We start from the raw sequence: 21,428 nt of genomic DNA on the forward strand, positions 1-21,428 counted from the left end.
TTTTTATTAGTTACAACTGTGTGAAAAGTGTCCACCTTCCTCCTCCCAGTGAAATTAAATTGGTTAAATTGGTACACATTTAATAAATAGCATCCTGTGTTTACATTGACCTATAAAAATGTCGCGACAGACAATTTAAATAAAGTTTAGTAAAGGACATTTAACTTTTTTTTCCCGACCAATCAGAAGAGGTTGCTGGGTGGAGCAGGGTCAGCTGACCAATCAGCGTTTTGACCGTCGACGTTGGCTGGCGTGTGTCGTCATTGGTCCTGACCCCGTGACAGGAAGGAGGAGAGCAGAGCGGTGGAGAAACAAACACGGAAACCGACTGAAAATACGGAGTAAAGTAACCGACGGTTTTTTTACACCGTGAGAGACGTCTTTGCTGAAGAAGTCTGGAAGCTACAACAAGCGTTGGAGCTGTTTTTGTCAAGCATCAGTGAGGTTTGGACGCTGAACACACCGAGGGAAGGTAAGGCTAACGAGCTAGCTAACTAGCGGTGACATGAGTTGTGGGTCCCTAACGTGAACCAGACAGACATCTCTTAGCCTGTTAGCATGTTATGTTATGGTTCAGTATGTCATTATGATCTGTGTGTGTCTGTTTTGCATCGATCTGACTGCTTTACATATATTTATGGTCACCTTTTGTGTCTGTCTGTTATTATTCTGCAGCTCACAGTAATATACCTGATCATTGATTATTTTCCTTTGTATATGTCTTTTATTTCCAGGTGTCACTCCTTGGTCGTCCACTGCAGTCTTCGTATGAAGTTGTTTGAGACAGAGTGGTCTCTGACATGAGTTGTGCGTCCCTAACGTGGATGGACAACAACATGACAGACATCTTTTGGCCTATTAGTACGTAAAGTTACAGTTAGGCATGTTGTGATCATTCTGTGTCTCCTTGTGGCTGCTGCTACATCTATTTATGGTCACCTTTTGTGTTTTTATAATCTGGGATATATTGTATATGTATAGATGTATACTGTACTATGACATTTATTGACTATACCATGACATTTATTGACACCTTTCTACAATATCAAATTTTTTGGCGATTTTTGACACCTTATTATACTATGACTTTTTTTTTCTTTTATTTAGGGCACAGTGAGAGAAAGACAGGAAACGGGGAGAGAGTAGGGGAATGACATGCAGCAAGGGTCCGGACGGATCGGGAGTTGAACCACCTGCTCAGACCAGGACCCACGTGGTACGCGCCATAACCATTCGGCTGTAGACACCTTACTATACTATGACATTTTTTGACCATTTTTGACTCCTTACTATACTATGACATTTTTTTAAGTTTTTTGACACCTTACTATACTATGACATTTTTTGACCATTTTTGACCCCTTACTATACTATGACATTTTTTTGAAGTTTTTTCATGCCTTACTATACTATGACATTTTTGACCAATTTTGACGCATTACAAGTTTTTTCATGCCTTACTATACTATGACATTTTTTGACCAATTTTGACACCTTACTATACTATGACATTTTTTGACCAATTTTGACGCATTACTATACTATGACATTTTTTGAAGTTTTTTGACACCTTACTATACTATGACATTTTTTGAAGTTTTTTGACCCCTTACTATAATATGACATTTTTTCAAGTTTTTTCATGCCTTACTATACTATGACATTTTTGACCAATTTTGACACCTTACTATACTATGACATTTTTGACCATTTTTGACACCTTACTATACTATGACATTTTTGACCATTTTTGACCCTTACTATACTATGACATTTTTTGACCAATTTTTGACGCATTACTATACTATGACATTTTTTGACCAATTTTGACATCTTACTATACTATGACATTTTTTGACCGTTTTTGACCCCTTACTATACTATGACATTTTTTGACCAATTTTGACACCTTACTATACTATGACATTTTTTGACCATTTTTGACACCTTACTATACTATGACATTTTTTGACCATTTTGACACCTTACTATACTATGACATTTTTTGACCATTTTTGACACCTTACTATACTATGACATTTTTTGACCAATTTTGACGCATTACTATACTATGACATTTTTTGACCAATTTTGACACCTTACTATACTATGACATTTTTTGACCAATTTTGACGCATTACTATACTATGACATTTTTTAAAGTTTTTTGACACCTTACTATACTATGACATTTTTTGACAGCATTTTTTGACACCTTACTATACTATGACATTTTTTGACCAATTTTTGACACCTTACTATACTATGACATTTTTTGGACCAATTTTGACGCATTACTATACTATGACATTTTTTTGAACCAATTTTTGACCTGCATTACTATACTATGACATTTTTGTTTTTTGACACCTTACTATACTATGACATTTTTTGACTTTTTTTATATACTATGACATTTTTTAACCAATTTTGACACCTTACTATACTATGACATTTTTTGACCATTTTTGACACCTTACTATACTATGACATTTTTGACCATTTTGACACCTTACTATACTATGACATTTTTTGACCAATTTTTGACTTACTATACTATGACATTTTTTGACTTTTTGATTACTATACTATGACATTTTTTGACCAATTTTGGACATTTTTTGACCATTTTTGACACCTTACTATACTATGACATTTTTTGACCAATTTTGACACCTTACTATACTATGACATTTTTTGACCATTTTTGACAACTGACATTTTTTTTTTGACTTACTATACTATGACATTTTTTGACCAATTTTGACTTACTATACTATGACATTTTTTTGACCAATTTTGACTTACTATACTATGACATTTTTTGACCAATTTTGACAGCACTTACTATACTATGACATTTTTTGACCAATTTTGAACGCATTACTATACTATGACATTTTGACCATTTTTTGGACCATTTTTTGACACCATTACTTGACATATGACATTTTTTCAATTTTTGCCTTACTATACTATGACATTTTTTGACCGACATTACTATACTATGACATTTTTTGACCATTTTTGACACCTTACTATACTATGACATTTTTTGACCATTTTGACATTTTTTTTTTTTACTATACTATGACATTTTTGACCAATTTTGACGCATTACTATACTATGACATTTTTTTTTTTTGACACCTTACTATACTATGACATTTTTTGATTTTTTGACACTTACTATACTATGACATTTTTTGACCAATTTTGACCATTACTATAACTATGACATTTTTTTGACCAATTTTGACACTTACTATCACTATGACATTTTTTGCCAATTTTGACGCATTACTATATATAATTTTTGACCCATTTGACATACTATATAGACATTTTTTGACCACATTTTTTGATCGCTTACTATACTATGACATTTTTTGACCATTTTTTGAACCTTACTATACTATGACATTTTGACCATTTTTTGACCATTTTTGACATGCCATTACTATACTATGACATATTTGACATTTTTGACCATTTTTGACCTTACTATACTATGACATTTTTTGACCATTTTTGACACCTTACTATACTATGACATTTTTTGAATTTTTTGACACCTTATATACTATGACATTTTTTGACCTTTTTGACTTTACTATACTATGACATTTTTTTTTGACATACTATGACACCCTTACTATACTATGACATTTTTTGACCATTTTTTGACTTTTTGACACTATACTATGACATTTTTTTTTTGACACCTTACTATACTATGACATTTTTTGACCATTTTTGATTACTATACTATGACATTTTTTGATTTTTGACACCTTACTATACTATGACATTTTTTGACCAATTTTTACTATACTATGACATTTTTGACCATTTTTGACACCTTACTATACTATGACATTTTTTGACCTTTTTGACCCTTACTATACTATGACATTTTTTGACCAATTTTGACACCTTACTATACTATGACATTTTTTGACCATTTTGACACCTTACTATACTATGACATTTTTTGACCAATTTTGACGGACATTTTTTGACCATTTTTGACCCTTACTATACTATGACATTTTTTTGATTTTTGCCTTACTATACTATGACATTTTTTGACCAATTTTGACACCTTACTATACTATGACATTTTTTGATTTTTTCACCTTACTATACTATGACATTTTGACCAATTTTGACATTTTTTGCCTTACTATACTATGACATTTTTTGACCATTTTTGACCCTTACTATACTATGACATTTTTGGACCAATTTTGACTTACTATACTATGACATTTTTTGACAATTTTGACACCTTACTATACTATGACATTTTTTGATTTTTGACCCCTTACTATACTATGACATTTTTGACCATTTTTGACCTTTACTATACTATGACATTTTTTGAATTTTTTGACACCCTATACTATGACATTTTTTGACCACTATTTTGACCTTACTATACTGACATTTTTTGACCATTTTTGACACCTTACTATACTGACATTTTTTGAATTTTTTGACACCTTACTATAATATGACATTTTTTTTTTTCAACTATACTATGACATTTTTTTTTTTTGACCTTATATACTATGACATTTTTTGACCAATTTTGACCCCTTACTATACTATGACATTTTTTGACCATTTTTGACACCTTACTATACTATGACATTTTTTGACTTTTGATTACTATACTATGACATTTTTTGACCAATTTTGGACATTTTTGACCATTTTTGACCCTTACTATACTATGACATTTTTTGACCAATTTTGACACCTTACTATACTATGACATTTTTTGACCATTTTTTGACACCTTACTATACTATGACATTTTTGACCTTTTTTTTTAACTATACTATGACATTTTTTGACCAATTTTGACACCTTACATTTTTTGACACCCCTTACTATACTATGACATTTTTTGATTTTTTGACCTTACTTACTATGACATTTTTTGACCATTTTTTACTATACTATGACATTTTTTGACCAATTTTTGACACCTTACTATACTATGACATTTTTTGACGTTTTTGACCCCTTACTATACTATGACATTTTTTGACCAATTTTGACACCTTACTATACTATGACATTTTTTGACCATTTTTGACACCTTACTATACTATGACATTTTTTGACCATTTTTTTACTATACTATGACATTTTTGACCATTTTGACACCTTACTATACTATGATTTTTTGACCATTTTTGACCTTACTATACTATGACATTTTTTGACCAATTTTGACGCATTACTATACTATGACATTTTTTGACCATTTTTGACACCTTACTATACTATGACATTTTTTGACAATTTTGACTTTTTTATTTACTATACTATGACATTTTTTGACCAATTTTTTACTATACTATGACATTTTTTGAATTTTTTGACACCTTACTATACTATGACATTTTTGACCATTTTTTGACACCTTACTATACTATGACATTTTTTGACCAATTTTGACCTTACTATACTATGACATTTTTTGACCATTTTGGACATTTTTTGACCTTTTTGACACCTTACTATACTATGACATTTTTGACCATTTTGACACTTACTATACTATGACATTTTTTGATTTTGACCTTACTATACTATGACATTTTTTGACCAATTTTTACTATACTATGACATTTTTTGACCATTTTTGTTACTATACTATGACATTTTTGACCAATTTTGACACTATACTATGACATTTTTGACTTTTTGACTTTTTTACTATACTATGAGACATTTTTTACTACTATGACATTTTTTGTTTTTGACATTACTATACTATGACATTTTTGACCTTTTGACTGACATTTTTTGACATTGACATTTTTTGACATTTTTGACACCTTACTATACTATGACATTTTTTGACCAATTTTGACTTCTATACTATGACATTTTTTGACCATTTTGACACCTTACTATACTGACATGACATTTTTTTGACATTGACTTTTGACTTACTATACTATGACATTTTTTGACCATTTTTGACACTTACTATACTATGACATTTTTTTTGACTTACTATACTATGACATTTTTTGACTTTTGACACTTACTATACATTATGACATTGAATTTTCATTTGAACCAATTTTTGACACCTTACTATACTATGACATTTTTTGACCATTTTTGACACCCTTACTATACTATGACATTTTTTGACATTTTGACCTTACTATACTTATGACATTTTTTGACCAATTTTGACGCATTCTATACTATGACATTTTTTGACCAATTTGACACCTTACTATACTATGACATTTTTTGACCATTTTTGACACCTTACTATACTATGACATTTTTTGACCAAGTTTTTGACACCTTACTATACTATGACATTTTTTGACCATTTTGACACCTTACTATACTTATGACATTTTTTGACCATTTTTGACCACTTACTATACTATGACATTTTTTGACCATTTTTGACACTTACTATACTATGACATTTTTTGACCAATTTTGACGCATTACATACTATGACATTTTTTTGACCAATTTTGACGCTTACTATACTATGACATTTTTTGAATTTTGACACCTTACTATACTATGACATTTTTTGACCAATTTTGACCCTTACTATACTATGACTTTTTTACCATTTTGACCCCTTACTATACTATGACATTTTTTGACCATAATTTTTTGACACCTTACTATACTATGACATTTTTTGACCAATTTTTTGACACCTTACTATACTTATGACATTTTTTGATTTTTGACTTCTTCTTTACTATGACATTTTTGACCATTTTGACGCTTTACTGAGTTTTTCATGCCTTACTATACTATATTGACAATTTTGACATCATTTTGACTTTGCCTTACTATACTATGACATTTTTTGACCATTTTTGACACCTTACTATCTATGACATTTTTTGACCATTTGACGCATTACTATATATGACATTTTTTTTTTCCTTACTTATTTTTTTACATTTTGGATACATTTTTTGACCATTTTGACACCTTACTATACTATGACATTTTTGACCATTTTGACGTACACTATACATTTTTACCATTTTATATACTATGACATTTTTTGACCATTTTGACACCTACTATACTATGACATTTTGTTTGACCTTATATATGACTTTTTGACCATTTACTACTACTATGACATTTTTTGACCAATTTTGACGCTTACTATACTATGACATTTTTTGACCAATTTTGACGCATTACTATACTATGACATTTTTTTGACATTTTGAGCATTACTTACTATGACATTTTTTGAGTTTTTTGACACCTTACTATACTATGACCAATTTTGACCATTTTTGACACCTTACTATACTATGACATTTTTGACCATTTTTGACACCTTACTATACTATCACCAATTTTGACCATTTTTCACCCCTTACTATACATTTTATTCAGGCTTAACTATACTATGACCTTTTTTGAGGTTTCCATATATTATGACATTTAACCACTTTTTTTGTCCTTTTCAGGTGATGTGGTCTCCTCCTTCTGCAGAGACAGAGAATGTCTGTCACAGAGGCTGTCAAAAGCTTCAGGTCCTGCAACAATTTTTTGTAATACAGGATTGTCTTACTCAAATAAATACTTCTGAAAACTGTATGTTTTGATGGTCTGTTTAATATCATATGAATTTGAATATTTTCAGCCAGAGGCCACTTCAAGTTCGAGGTGAGGGTTACATATTTTTTTGGTCAGAGGTTAGGGTTACAGCTTTTAGTTAGAGGTTAGGGTTAGGATTACAACATTTAGCCCAAAATTAGGGTTAGGGTTACAGCTTTTAGTTAGAGATTAGGGTTAGGGTTACAGCTTTTAGGATTAGGATCATGCTTTTGACCAGAGATTAGGGTTAGGGTTACGGCTATAAAACAGAGATTAGGGTTAGGATCATGCTTTTAACCAGAGATTAGGGTTAGGATCATGCTTTTGACCATAGGTTAGGGTTAGGGTTATGGCTTTTAGTTAGAGGTTAGGGTTAGGGTTGCAACATTTAGCCCAAAATTAGGGTTAGGGTTACGGCTTTTTGCCAAAGATTAGGGTTAGGATCATGCTTTTGACCATAGGTTAGGGTTAGGGTTATGGCTTTTAGTTAGAGGTTAGGGTTAGGGTTGCAACATTTAGCCCGAAATTAGGGTTAGGGTTACAGCTTTTTGCCAAAGATTAGGATTAGGATCATGCTTTTGACCATAGGTTAGAGTTAGGGTTATGGCTTTTAGTTAGAGGTTAGGGTTGCAACATTTAGCCCGAAATTAGGGTTAGGGTTACAGCTTTTAGTTAGAGGTTAGGGTTAGGGTTACAGCTTTTTGCCAAAGATTAGGGTTAGGATCATGCTTTTGACCAGAGATTAGGGTTAGGGTTACAGCTATAAAACAGAGATTAGGGTTATGATCATGCTTTTAACCAGAGATTAGGGTTAGGATCATGCTTGTGACCAGAGGTTAGGGTTAGGATCATGCTTGTGACCAGAGGTTAGGGTTAGGGTTACAACTTAAAAACAGATTAGGGTTAGGGTTACGGCTTTTAACCAAAGATTAGGGTTAGGATCATGCTTTTAACCAGAGATTAGGGTTAGGATCATGCTTGTGACCAGAGGTTAGGGTTAGGGTTACGGCTTTTAACCAAAGATTAGGGTTAGGATCATGCTTTTGACCATAGGTTAGGGTTAGGGTTATGGCTTTTAGTTAGAGGTTAGGGTTAGGGTTGCAACATTTAGCCCAAAATTAGGGTTAGGGTTACAGCTTTTTGCCAAAGATTAGGATTAGGATCATGCTTTTGACCATAGGTTAGGGTTAGGGTTATGGCTTTTAGTTAGAGGTTAGGGTTGCAACATTTAGCCCGAAATTAGGGTTAGGGTTACAGCTTTTAGTTAGAGGTTAGGGTTAGGGTTACAGCTTTTTGCCAAAGATTAGGGTTAGGATCATGCTTTTGACCAGAGATTAGGGTTAGGGTTACAGCTATAAAACAGAGATTAGGGTTATGATCATGCTTTTAACCAGAGATTAGGGTTAGGATCATGCTTTTGAGCATAGGTTAGGGTTAGGGTTACAGCTTTTTGCCAAAGATTAGGGTTAGGATCATGCTTGTGACCAGAGGTTAGGGTTAGGGTTACATCTTAAAAACAGATTAGGGTTAGGGTTACGGCTTTTAACCAAAGATTAGGGTTAGGATCATGCTTTTGAGCATAGGTTAGGGTTAGGGTTATGGCTTTTAGTTAGAGGTTAGGGTTAGGGTTGCAACATTTAGCCCGAAATTAGGGTTAGGGTTACGGCTTTTAGTTAGCGGTTAGGGTTAGGGTTACAGCTTTTTGCCAAAGATTAGGGTTAGGATCATGCTTTTGACCAGAGATTAGGGTTAGGGTTACGGCTATAAAACAGAGATTAGGGTTATGATTATGCTTTTAACCAGAGATTAGGGTTAGGATCATGCTTTTGACCAGAGATTAGGGTTAGGGTTACGGCTATAAAACAGAGATTAGGGTTATGATTATGCTTTTAACCAGAGATTAGGGTTAGGGTTACGGCTTTTAGCCACTTTTAGCTGGAGGTAAGAGTTTATAGCCTCAATTATTCATTATAATTGCAAGCTACAAGTAGAGAATTTCTTTACAGTTCTGCATTCCAAAACCATTTTTGTGATATTAATTCAAAGATACTGAAAAACAACTCAAAAAGTTAAGCAGAACAACTTTATTGATTTTGTTCTGGACAACATTTAGCAAACCATGGCAAAGACAATGTCCAATGTTTGACCACTTGGAAACACTTTTAATTTATTCTCTCATCCAAGGTTTAATGGAGTGATGAGCACATATGAGGATATACTTATTACAGTCTTATACATCTCTAAACATCTTGAAGAACATTTAACTTTTGTTGTCTCTTCTTCACTCTTCTTCTCCTGTGAAGAGACAGAACATGTTAATCACAGAAACTGACCGAAGCCTCAAGTCCTGCAAATTTAATACAAATATAATTAATGTAGAAAAAAAGTTTAATTATCCCTCAAATCCTTCTATTACTACACATAATGTATCCTTTTCTTGTTATGTGTAATATTCCAAATTATCTCATACATTTGACAGACAGTATGACATTTTTCTGACATTGTCCACACAGTATACTATGACATTTTATGACCATTTTTGACACTTTACGAAATGTGACATTTTAACTTGTTTTGGATAACTATTATTTTGAAGTTGCTTTTATATTACAGGTTAGTTTAATTGTTACCTCTATTATCATAGTACTCTTCCCATTACATATTACTTTTCTTATTCCGTATGACTAAATTTAGACATATATTTTACTGTTGCAAACTACATCTAGTAAAAAATTACTCTATTACATCTTCCGTCTGATATTGCTAAATACTTTTACATTACTTCTATAAATACAAATTGCTTTATACGTTACTTTTATATTGCACATTACTTCTATTATTACACTTTCCTGATATGCTGAATACTGAACATAAACAGTTTAATGTCAGTGCTGGACAGTTGATGTAAAGCTGTTTACCTGGAGGCCTCTGTCCTGGTCTAAAAGAACTTCATTGTACGAAGACTCTCTGTGATCATTGACAATGTGTCTGTGATCGTGGACCAAGTCTCTGATGATAGACTGTTTCTCTGTGATCATTAACAACGTCAGCTGATCGCGGTCATGCCGTCGAATCGAGGAACCACAGTGTCACTACCGATTCTTGCGCAGAGCTCTGCGAAGCAGCGACAATGTCTCTGACCATGGACAACGTCTCTTTCATCTTTGACAAGGTCTCTGCGATCATGGACAACGTCTCTGAACGTGGACGATGTCTCCCTCATCCTCAACAATGTCTCTCCGATCGTAGACCATGTCTCTGTGATCATGGACGACGTCTCTGTGATCGCGGACAATGTTTCTGAGATTATAGACAAAGTCTCTGCGATCATTGACAATGTCTCCATGAACGCCGGCAATGCCGACTTATCGGGGACCGAGTCACCACGAGTCATGGACAATGTCTCTGATCGTGGACGATGTCTCCCTCATCCTCAACAATGTCTCTCCGATCATGGACGACGTCTCATCAATTGTGGACGATGTCGTGGACGAAGTGGTGACACCTGGAGGAAATCAAAGAGAAACAGAGAAAATGATCAATACTCTACTACTTTAATATACCACATGCTACATTACAGCATTTTTATAAAATTACTGACAACGTGTTATAATGTGATTTATTTTGGTTGCAATTGTAATGGCTTAATATACTATTAGTTTTTTGACATTTTTAAGACCTTAATTTACGACATTATTTGAAATATCTTTATTACGATTATTAATAATTGTACTTTTTTACATGTTTGATGCCGATTACTTCTATTATTACACTTTTCTGATACATTGAACATAAACAGTTTAATGTCAGTGCTGTGTGTTGGACAGTTGATGTAAAGCGGATTGTGAATTACCTGGAGGACTCTGTCCTGGTCTCAAAGAACGTCATTGTACGAAGACTCTCAGCGATCGCGGACAATGTCTCTGAGATTATAGACAAAGTCTCTGCGATCATCGACAATGTCTCCATGAACGCCGGCAATGCCGACTAATCGGGGACCGAGTCACCACGAGTCATGGACAATGTCTCTGATCGTGGACGATGTCTCCCTCATCCTCAACAATGTCTCTCCGATCATGGACGACGTCTCAGCGATTGGGGACGATGTCGTGGACGAAGTGGTGACACCTGGTCTTCTGTGATCGTGGACTACGTCTCTGTGATCGCGGACAATGTCTCTGAGATTATGGACAAAGTCTCAGCGATCATTGACAATGTGTCTGTGATCGTGGACCAAGTCTCTGATGATAGACTGTTTCTCTGTGATCATTAACAATGTCAGCTGATCGCGGTCATGCCGTCGAATCGAGGAACCACAGTGTCACTACCGATTCTTGCGCAGAGCTCTGCGAAGCAGCGACAATGTCTCTGACCATGGACAACGTCTCTTTCATCTTTGACAAGGTCTCTGCGATCATGGACAACGTCTCTGAACGTGGACGATGTCTCCCTCATCCTCAACAATGTCTCTCCGATCGTAGACCATGTCTCTGTGATCATGGACGACGTCTCTGTGATCGCGGACAATGTTTCTGAGATTATAGACAAAGTCTCTGCGATCATTGACAATGTCTCCATGAACGCCGGCAATGCCGACTTATCGGGGACCGAGTCACCACGAGTCATGGACAATGTCTCTGATCGTGGACGATGTCTCCCTCATCCTCAACAATGTCTCTCCGATCATGGACGACGTCTCATCAATTGTGGACGATGTGGTGGACCAAGTGGTGACACCTGGAGGAAATCAAAGAGAAACATACAAAGGAAAATGATCAATACACTACTACCTATTCCTCATCGACAGTTTAACCATCAACGTCAATTTCTGAATCCAGGATTTTAACTTGTGTTGTTTATTATACCTCAGTAAAAAGTATTTCTTCTACCACAGACAGTCACGTACAGAATCATCATTTCAGATTTCAACCTTCTTCTTATTAACACATATTGAGAATGTCGTTGTTTTGTTTTGTTTTTGTTTAATGAACAACAACCAAATGTACAAAAGTTGTAACAGCAGCTCAAGACAATTCTTACTAAATAAGTGTAGAACTGGTTGTTTTAAACTGTAAAGATATTTTTTAATCATACTACTATCATCCTATCATACAACAGCTAACATTGCCACACTTAATAACTTTTTATATGTTATTTTACTTATATCATTGATATTGTTAGGTATGACATAGTCTATTTGTCTAGTATATGGACATTAGAATTTCTGATAATGTATGATCGAACTGAAGTTAAGATATTTGTCAATCCTGTTTTGACTGATCCTCAACAATAACAATCCAAAGAGAAGGTGAGGAGAGCTACAGTCGATTAGTCCACAGGCAGAACAATATAAACTCTTTAATTTAAAAAAAAAATGTTAAAACCAAGAATGCCAAGAGGCCTGTGAGGTAGACGGCAGATATTACCGACATAATTAATCAGTTCTTCTGATATTCAAAGTAAATTAATTAAATACTAAGGTTTGAGCTGAGATTTTACCAGTAACACTGAATGGAAAGACTGAGAGTAGTTGCTGACATTAATAACGCAGCTCATCGACAGTCTGGGTAAATGTTTTGGACATGTACCTGTATGGTCTGTGAGGTGATGTTGGTGTCTTCATCCAGGATGCAGCAGCTGCAAGTAGACCTGGAACACACAATTACAAGATTTGAAACACTGAGTAACTAACTAACCTAAAATGATAAAGAAAACCTTTTACCAATAGAACACTACTACAGTGTAGATGAACACAAAAAATAAGCATTAAAGCCTAAGTTTGACTTTTAAAGCTTAAATTTCAGATACAAATGAAAGCTGACCATAAATGTGTGTAACACAGCCAGGTAGACACACAAAATGACCAGGATGGTACACACCATTACAAAGAGACACAACATGTTTGTAAAGTTACCGCAGAGAGAAGTAAACAAACTAGCAAGAGGTGCTATCTGTGCTATCGTCAGTCCACCTTCAGGGACCACAACTCACGTCACATAAACACACTCTTACCCACACAGTAAAAGCGACTGAGAAAGTAAATGAGGCCCGAAAATGTAACTAACAGAGAGAGCTAATGTTAGCCGCTAAAGCTAATGCTAACGCTCGCTGCTAACTCGTTAGCTGGTTAGCCTTACCTGTGCTCGGCTCCAACGCTTGTTTTTAACACCGTGGCTCGTACAGTAATGAAGTTTCTCCACGTTCTAACAAACCAACGCGACGAAGCGACGATCCAGACGTTGGTTTTACTTCATATTTTCACTCGTTTTTCTGAATTTGTTTGTCCTCCGCTCCGCACCGCCCTACTCTGTTCTGCTCTGCTCTGTCCGCTGCCGGTCACGTTCAGAGACGCCATGCGCCGCAGCCAATGACGTCACACGCCAGCCAACGTCGGTAGGCAAACGCGGATTGGTCGGCTCACTGTGCTCCGCCAAGAAACCGGTTCTGATTGGTCGAATTACCAGCAGAGTTTTTTTTTAAATAATACTTACAAAGTGTAAGGAGAATATTCAGAACCGGTAAAACATTTCATAATGTATAATGAACCATTATAAAGACAAACTAATAACATAGATTAGAATATAGTAGAATAAAAATTATATTAATAACAAATAAAAAATGTAAATAAAAAAAGCCCAACAGATAGTTTTCCAATATTATAGGAAATCTCTGCTGTATCTGGATTTCATTAATTTCAGGGACTTAACATAAAGTTGAAATTCATTACAAAAACCCACATTCATTGCTCTAAAACCAAATCATTATTTAAAAAAACAGTAGAAAGATAATAATTATTTATCATAGTCATGAATTTCTTTTGTTTAGGTGGAAGAAGTGTGGATGCTGTTGATTCTGTAGCTAAAGTTTCCTTTAAGTGAATGAAAAGTACATTAGACTTAAGTGAATGAAAAGTACACTAGACTTGTATTAAAACAGGACTGCCAAGAAATAATTATCTCTGTACTTTCACTAGCAGGTAGTTAAATTTTATTTAATTTCCTTGAGGGAGTCATCCCAAAGGGACTAATAAAGTCAAGTCTAAGTCTCTAATCCATCTCATACAGTAGTATATAGTGTATGTGTACTGCAGTTCACAGTCAAAGTACTATTATTCTGAACCATTTTCTGACATTAAAAACAGCTTTTCTGTCAATAATAATAAATAGCTTTTTACTATTAATTCCAAAACTTAACTTAAAGCAGTTTGATAAAGACAAACCCAGGATGCCATATTGTGCTTTCTGTGATGATATATTTACAGTTATAGGCCACAGGGGGGCGCTGTAAAGGTAATAAAGCAACACTAATAGTACAGTAACTTTCCTTAACATCTGCTGTTCCTGTGATAGAGGAGTAAAGTAGGGGCTGCAGAGATAACGAGGAGACAGGTGATTAAAACGTCTGTACATCTGTTTATTTACAGCATAAAAATGGAAACGTTTCAAATTTCAACTGAAACAAATGCTGTCGTTTCATAACTGATGTGAAGGTTCAACATTTTTCAACAAAACAAAACTGAGCACCAACACCAGCTGAAGATAAAAAGAAAAATCTTTTTTTTAGTCAATATTTTCAGAAAAAAATAAAATAAATGTACAAATTCCCAGCAAAAATGAGAATAAAAAGTAAACCAGTGAAAATTCTTGGTTCAAATGTTCCAACTTAAAAAAAAAGAAAGATAAAAAATAAATAAGTGATTATGAGGGGAGTCCTGCAGCGAGGATGCTTCCCAGCAGCGTCCGATCCTTCAGAGCATTTTCAACGTCTTTCTCCTCGATCTTCAGAAACACCTGCAGGAGGAGACGAAAACATCAGATGTTTGGTTTCCAGGTGATTACAAACCAACAGAATGAACTTTCAGTAGACTCACAGTAGAGTAAAAGGTGTTTAATGTACCTTGGTGAGACGAGCCTCTTTAGCTTTCTTCAGAGCGAAGATTCCTCGACTCTCCAGCAGACTGCAGAGCGACAAACACTCGCCCTGACCGACTCCTGACACCTGCCGCTGAGCGCACAGTCGACTGTAAACCTCGTGAAGCTGAAACCAGAGGAAACAAACCTCATTAGAGAAGAAACAGCTTTGTTAAAAACACCAGCGGTGCTCCAGCGCCACCTGCTGGGGACTGAGGTGCCGGTCTTTCAGTTTAACCAGAAACAAACAGAACACAGGAGCTGCTGGAATACCACTGCCTCCATCTGTTAGTGTGTGACTTTCAGGAGTAATCAGATACTTTAAATAAGTTAAAGTACCACACAAAAATATAATGTAACACAAATAAGGCCCAGGTTCAAAAATACTCAGTTATCAGTCATCAGTTTATGACTTTTCTGTGAATCTGTTGATCATTTCACCTCTAATTTGGACAAAATAAATGTGTACAAATATAATCATTATTAACAAGTTTCAATTAGAACTGGAACTAAGAATTACTTTCATCGCTATTTCATCTGCAGTCTATTTTCCTCATTAATACTTAATTGTTTTGTCAATAAAATGTCAGAAAATAGCAAAAAATATTCAATATAATTTTTCAGAACCTAACGTGATTTATTTAAACAGCATGTTTTTGTCTAAAACTCAAAGAAATTCAGTTTCCTCTCATATATGACAAAGAAAAGCATCAACTCATCATATTTCATTTTATATTTTTTCCCAAAAATGACTGAAATAGGTCTTTTTGAAGCCGAGCTAAAACTATCACATGATAACACAAACACACTAACAGATGGAGGCAGTGGTATTCCAGCAGCTCCCAGTAAAATCCCTGTTTTTGTCAATGGAGTCTGGTAGTGGTATATAGTGATGTCTCATTCCTCCCTCTGTGTAAATAGAAGCGGTTCAGAGTCTCACCTTTCCCAGGACGACCTCTTTGCTCTTTCCGTTGCGGATGAGCAGCAGGAGGCAGCAGACGAGCAGCTTCTGCTGCAGGGGGAAACTCTCTCCCTCCGAGCCGCCGCTCTGAGACGCCATCCGGTCGCCGTACACCTCCGACAGCACCCGAGCGACCTGAGGGAGGCTGACCCGGGACTCTGGACCAACCACAGGACGAGAGGTGATTCGGTCAGTGTCAGAACAAATATCAGGCAAAATAAAATAATGTCTAAATGACATCTAAAGTCAGAATAACTACAGACACTTTATCAACAAAATCGCAGCTTTACTCACCTTTAGTTTCAGTTGGATCGGCTGCTTTCTTTCTCTCATCAGACTCAACGATCTCAACAGCTCTCCTGGAAAATAAAAAGATCAATCTTTGAAAAAATCCAGCTCCTGATCGAATGTAGTTTTGCAGCAGACTCGAGTTTGAGTTTTACTTTGTGAAGGTGAAGTATTTACCTGCAGATGTCCAGAGCTTTCCTGGCGTCTCCTGACACCGCCGACACTTTCCTGGCGCAGAACTGAACGGCAGAGGCATCGAGGATCCCGTCGGCCGACGCCTGAGGAGCAACACAAGTCCCGATCACACACTCGTCCTCTTTGCTTGTGTTACATCTGACATGACTCCTGTGTGTGTGTGTGTGTGTGTTTACCTGTGCGAGTCGGTCCTGTACGATGGCGCTGAGCTCCTGTCGGCTGTAGGGAGGGAAGTGTAACAGCTGGGGGCGACAGTGAGGCCGGGCCTGAAGCCGGGGCAGGATCCGGTCCGTCAGGTCCAGAGCGTTGGCAATGCCTTCGAAATAAAACATGTTCATGTTATTATTACCGTCTGTTGTGCTGTGAACTATGACTTTAGTTTTAGACATTTAAACGCCTCAGTTTTTAAAATCCTTTTCATTCATATCCTCTCAGGGATCGACAGCGTTTAATCACATCTGCAGCTAAAAACAGACGTGTGCAAACTGTTATTATACAGGTGTTTATCCTGTTTTCACAGCATCAAGTGTAAATAATTACATATTTTTTATTGATTAAACACAGATTGAACACAAAAGTACATTAGATCTTTAATCATTCCAGTTTCAAATTAATTCTTTGCATCTCCTTGAATCCCTTTGTTAAGGAAAAATGATTTCTTAAGATTATTCGATACGTTTACACGCTCCTAAATTTGTGATGTGTGTTGGTTTTTCTTTGGCTCTCTGAAAAAAATAACCCGTGGTGCCGTTTTGTACAGAACTATCTCAGCCTAGTGAATAAAAGTCAAATGTAAATACTAGAAATATTTTTATTTCCTCCTGCAGGTTGAGGTTATTTTCTGAAGCTACAATTTACACATATCCCCTAAATGTCTCACAGGCAGACAGCTGCACACAGAGGCTTCAGTCCTCACTCAGTTACTGCAGACAAGTTTGAATGGATTGATTTTATCCCCCTGGACGAGCTGTCTAACTGAAGCCCATGTGGACAGATGTAACAGATGTGTCAGCGGAGACAACATCTGGCAGACAGAGCTCTTACCGATGAGACAGAGGCGGGACTTGGGCAGGTACGGCCACTCAAAGATGGTGTAGAGGACATCCTGAGCTTTACTGTCCAGCTGGTCCATCTCATCCAGAACAAGAAGCCTGAGGAGGAGAAACAAAGATGGAGTCAGAGTCTGTTCAGTCTGTTCTACAGCCATTTAAAGCCAGAGATGTCGGGTTTACTCACACGGCGGGGCCCGGGGCCGTCAGCAGCCTCTGCAGGCCGTTCTGCCCGCCGGACGCTTTCAGCTTGTTGGCCAGCAGAGGGAAGATGGCGTGGGAGCTCCTCAGGCTCATACAGTTCACAACCACCGTCTGCACCGACGACAGCTCGGCCTGAAGACAAAAAAACAACAGGTGGAGGTTGTTAACCTCTGGAAATATCAAAAAACAACAACTAAGGCTGCAACAGATGACTGTTTTCATTTCCAACTTTCACAACAAAATGTCTAAGGTGACTATTTTTACTGTTCAACCAACAAAGAGTCCACAACTAAAAGACAGTCGTATACGTTTTGTTGAGAACACTTTAAGTGCTCTGCAGGATCAGAAACCAGGATTCATCAGGGATCTCCTCTGGTCACATCCTCTGCATCAGAGCTGGTTGGTTATTAATCGCTCCAAAGTCAAAACAAGTTGTGGCTTCTAAACTTTGTGGTCTGCATCTTCTTTTTTTACTAAAGGACTTTGTGATGCTTTTAATTCTTCTCGCTTCTCTCTCATACAGTTGATCTTTTACATAGAGATGGGAATCAAGAACTGGCTCCAAATTGTTCAAACCATCAGGATTGTGTGCGAATCTAACCTCCCTGCAGTGACCTCAAACATCCAGTAGGTGGTGATAAAGCCCCATAGCTTCATCATCCAGGACGACAGATTCCCTCACGTGTCAAAGTACCTTCATCTCCTGCAGGACACAGTTGAGACAGGCTGTCTTGCCAGTGCCAGGAGCTCCGGAGATGTAGAGGCTGCCGGGGAGACTCTGCAGCACCTTCTCCTCCAGGAAAGACCGGATGGACGCCCGCTCGGCCTCCCTGGACAGGAGCCGCTCGGGGACGGCGGTGTGGAGCGCCTGCTTCACGCTCTGAAACCTCGACTCTGGAGGAGGAACGGCGAGGAGGTTAGAGACAGGAGACCTGAACCTAGATCGGTTCTTACTTCAACAAAAGATCAGCGACACTCACTTTCTGCGAACAGACGAACGACCGGCGGCTTCCTCTCCGAGTTCTGATGAGCGGGGCTTCCAGCGGGCGTTTCCTGACGTCTCGGGGACGGTCTGGACGTGGGAGAGAGCGGCTGTCGTGGTGACGAGGGGACGAGCTGACGGCGAGCTAACACCGGTGAGTTCTCGTCGAGGCCCAGTTTTCGGGGTGAGGCCAGGGTCAGCCTGCTCTGCTTCGGAGGTGAACCCAGCAGGGCGGCGCCGAGGTTACAGCCGTTATCATCACCTTCAGAGACAAAATACAAAATCATCTTTAAACTTCCAGGTAAAGAAGGGGACCCCGAGGCAGCTAAAGACTTTAACCATGAAAGGTAATCTTTTTACATGACTAATATTTGCTTCTGTTTGATCATTCCCTCAAATCCCGGTTGTATTTTTTGTGCTTTAGTTTTAGAACAACGTCTTCAGCCTGGAGACTCTTACCTGTGCGTTTTCGGGGGCTGAGGGGAAGCCGTGGTTGGAGACCAGGAGATGAGGGTGGTGGGCGTCTGGGCGACAGGAGGACGGGCTGATCGGCTGGACGTCTCGGGGAGAGTGGTCCAATCCGGGTCGGGGCGAGGTGCTGCTGAGGTTCCGGTTTGGTCGGTGAGGAGATCGGAGACTTCTGGGGCTGAGGCGTTTTGGAGCGGGAGGAAACTCTGCAGGACTTGCGTCGGGGGAACTGAAGCGTGGGCTGAGCTCGGCCCTGAGAGCGTGTGCTGGGCATTTTGACCTGAAACATAAAGAAATGATTATTACTGAAACTGACTGGAAACATCAAGAGAAACCGACTGTCGAGTGTCTAAATCTGCTACAGAACGTTTGGTCTTGTCTCCAAAATTTCGGAACAGATATTTCACCGTGTAACGTTTGAATTTTGTCACATTACTTTGTGTTTTGTTTGGTTCTTGCACATCTATTTCCATACATGTGCTTCCCTCAATACCTGGGATATTTATTCAACAACAACATAAAAATGTGTAGCTCAACAAAATGCGGGAAAGGAATATGCAAATGTGCTAATTATTAGCTGAGAATTTGCAGCTTGGTCATTAGCTGAAACTGAGTTTTCATTATTTTCTGGTATAAATACTCTTTTTCACGTGCTGATTCTGAACCAGTTCCAGGACTAAAAATGACGTGCAGTAGTGCTGCAACTAAAGATCATTTCAATCCACAAGTTGTTTCTCAAGGTTGACGTCTTCAAATGTTATTCAGTCTTCTGTCATTGTCAACAGGGAAAACATGAAATAAAGCATTTCTGCTTTACAAAGAGACTAAAATGATTGGCTAAATGTTCAGTGAATTACTGTTAATCAATTAATTGCTGCAGTCTGATTAAATAAAAAAGAACGTATCAATATGACATTACTGTGATTGCAAGCTAATTAATAAAACCTGCTACTGTTACAATCTTATTTTATAATTAAAAATGATAAATGCATCCTGTCTAATTCTTTCTACACGACTGATATTTGCTTCTTTAGAGGCTGTAAGTTCACATTTCGTTTTTCTAACGAGTGAAATAAAGGTTACATTAAGCTGAACGTAGTTATAACTTCATGTTAAAGCCTCAAACTGTCAGGCGACACCTAACAGTGTAAATATAACGTGTGTGAGGCGTGTAACTGTTTGTGAATCCTTATCTAACAGTTATATTTACATTACACAGGCAGCACAGCAGACAATACAGTGCTGTTAGCTAATGGCGCCAAGACAGAAGCGCTCCACCGCCTGCATTAAATTAACCCAGATTTCGCCATTAATACAACTCTGGTCTAATCTAAAACATGTCCGGTTAATATGAGAATAATCCTGAGAGCAAAGGTTTAACGTGAAATGGAGATAATCGCGGTGTTTTTGACTGGTAAAGTAGCAAACTAACTGACCCGGCGGCGAAACTGTTTCCGGTCTTTGATTAACGGACTATTTTAGCTTTAACCACTTAAGTTAACACGTTGAGGATAAACTTACCTTTCTAAAAGTTTTCTCTGCTCAGAGTAGAGTCTCTTCTAGTGTCTTCTAGTGTCTCCTGGTGTCCTGAAGCCCTCTCTTCCTTCCTCTGTGACCGTCCTCTCCTGCAGCTTGCGCCAAAACACCTCTTCCTCCTCCTCTACCAGCTGCGTTTCCCGCCGCTACGCTCTGATTGGTCAGAGCAACAGCGTCTCTGACGCTCATTGGCTCAGGCCTGAGCG

General features: G+C 37.3%; 1 protein-coding gene and 3 long non-coding RNA genes across 9 annotated transcripts; 1 reads left to right on the forward strand and 3 right to left on the reverse strand.

The window, feature by feature from the left end:
• Positions 1 to 209: 209 nt before the first annotated feature.
• LOC108882493 (uncharacterized) lies at positions 210 to 7,629 on the forward strand. The gene is made up of 4 exons (XR_001960794.2): positions 210 to 472; positions 735 to 861; positions 1,108 to 1,216; positions 7,500 to 7,629. It is a non-coding gene; the product is annotated as an uncharacterized LOC108882493 (long non-coding RNA).
• Positions 1,816 to 7,353, reverse strand: LOC127142423 (uncharacterized). Of its 6 annotated transcripts, none has more exons than XR_007813156.1 (3): positions 7,330 to 7,353; positions 2,639 to 2,714; positions 1,816 to 1,947 (listed from the first exon to the last, which is right to left on the reverse strand). It is a non-coding gene; the product is annotated as an uncharacterized LOC127142423 (long non-coding RNA). The 6 variants fall into 6 exon arrangements; XR_007813155.1 differs by lacking the exon at positions 7,330 to 7,353 and adding an exon at positions 7,003 to 7,026; XR_007813154.1 differs by lacking the exon at positions 7,330 to 7,353 and adding an exon at positions 5,531 to 5,554.
• Positions 7,630 to 10,679: 3,050 nt separating the features above from the next.
• On the reverse strand, positions 10,680 to 13,986 carry LOC108882492 (uncharacterized). Its single transcript, XR_007813158.1, has 3 exons — positions 13,767 to 13,986; positions 13,218 to 13,278; positions 10,680 to 11,134 (listed from the first exon to the last, which is right to left on the reverse strand). It is a non-coding gene; the product is annotated as an uncharacterized LOC108882492 (long non-coding RNA).
• A 1,035-nt stretch (positions 13,987 to 15,021) lies between these two features.
• On the reverse strand, positions 15,022 to 21,358 carry cdc6 (cell division cycle 6 homolog (S. cerevisiae)). The gene is made up of 12 exons (XM_018675009.2): positions 21,208 to 21,358; positions 19,678 to 19,966; positions 19,217 to 19,480; positions 18,931 to 19,130; positions 18,220 to 18,368; positions 18,028 to 18,134; positions 17,160 to 17,299; positions 16,966 to 17,066; positions 16,795 to 16,859; positions 16,480 to 16,658; positions 15,526 to 15,666; positions 15,022 to 15,419 (listed from the first exon to the last, which is right to left on the reverse strand). Exons 2-12 carry the CDS (start codon positions 19,958 to 19,960, stop codon positions 15,327 to 15,329), a joined length of 1,722 nt encoding a protein of 573 aa, XP_018530525.1. The 5' UTR covers positions 19,961 to 19,966; positions 21,208 to 21,358; the 3' UTR covers positions 15,022 to 15,326.
• Positions 21,359 to 21,428: the final 70 nt, after the last annotated feature.

The sequence above is a fragment of the Lates calcarifer genome, linkage group LG5 (assembly GCF_001640805.2).
Source record: "Lates calcarifer isolate ASB-BC8 linkage group LG5, TLL_Latcal_v3, whole genome shotgun sequence".
Classification (NCBI taxonomy): domain Eukaryota; kingdom Metazoa; phylum Chordata; class Actinopteri; family Centropomidae; genus Lates; species Lates calcarifer.

What these genes read in the sequence shown, in the direction of transcription:
- cdc6 (XM_018675009.2), bottom strand. Translation starts at nt 19,960, where the DNA reads ATGCCCAGCACACGCTCTCAGGGCCGAGCTCAGCCCACGCTTCAGTTC. An exon ending in GTGTCCTGCAGGAGATGAAG is followed by an intron (nt 18,369 to 18,930) that starts GTACTTTGACAC and finishes TTTTGTCTTCAG; the next exon opens with GCCGAGCTGTCGTCGGTGCA. An exon ending in AAGAGGCTCGTCTCACCAAG is followed by an intron (nt 15,420 to 15,525) that starts GTACATTAAACA and finishes CTCCTCCTGCAG; the next exon opens with GTGTTTCTGAAGATCGAGGA.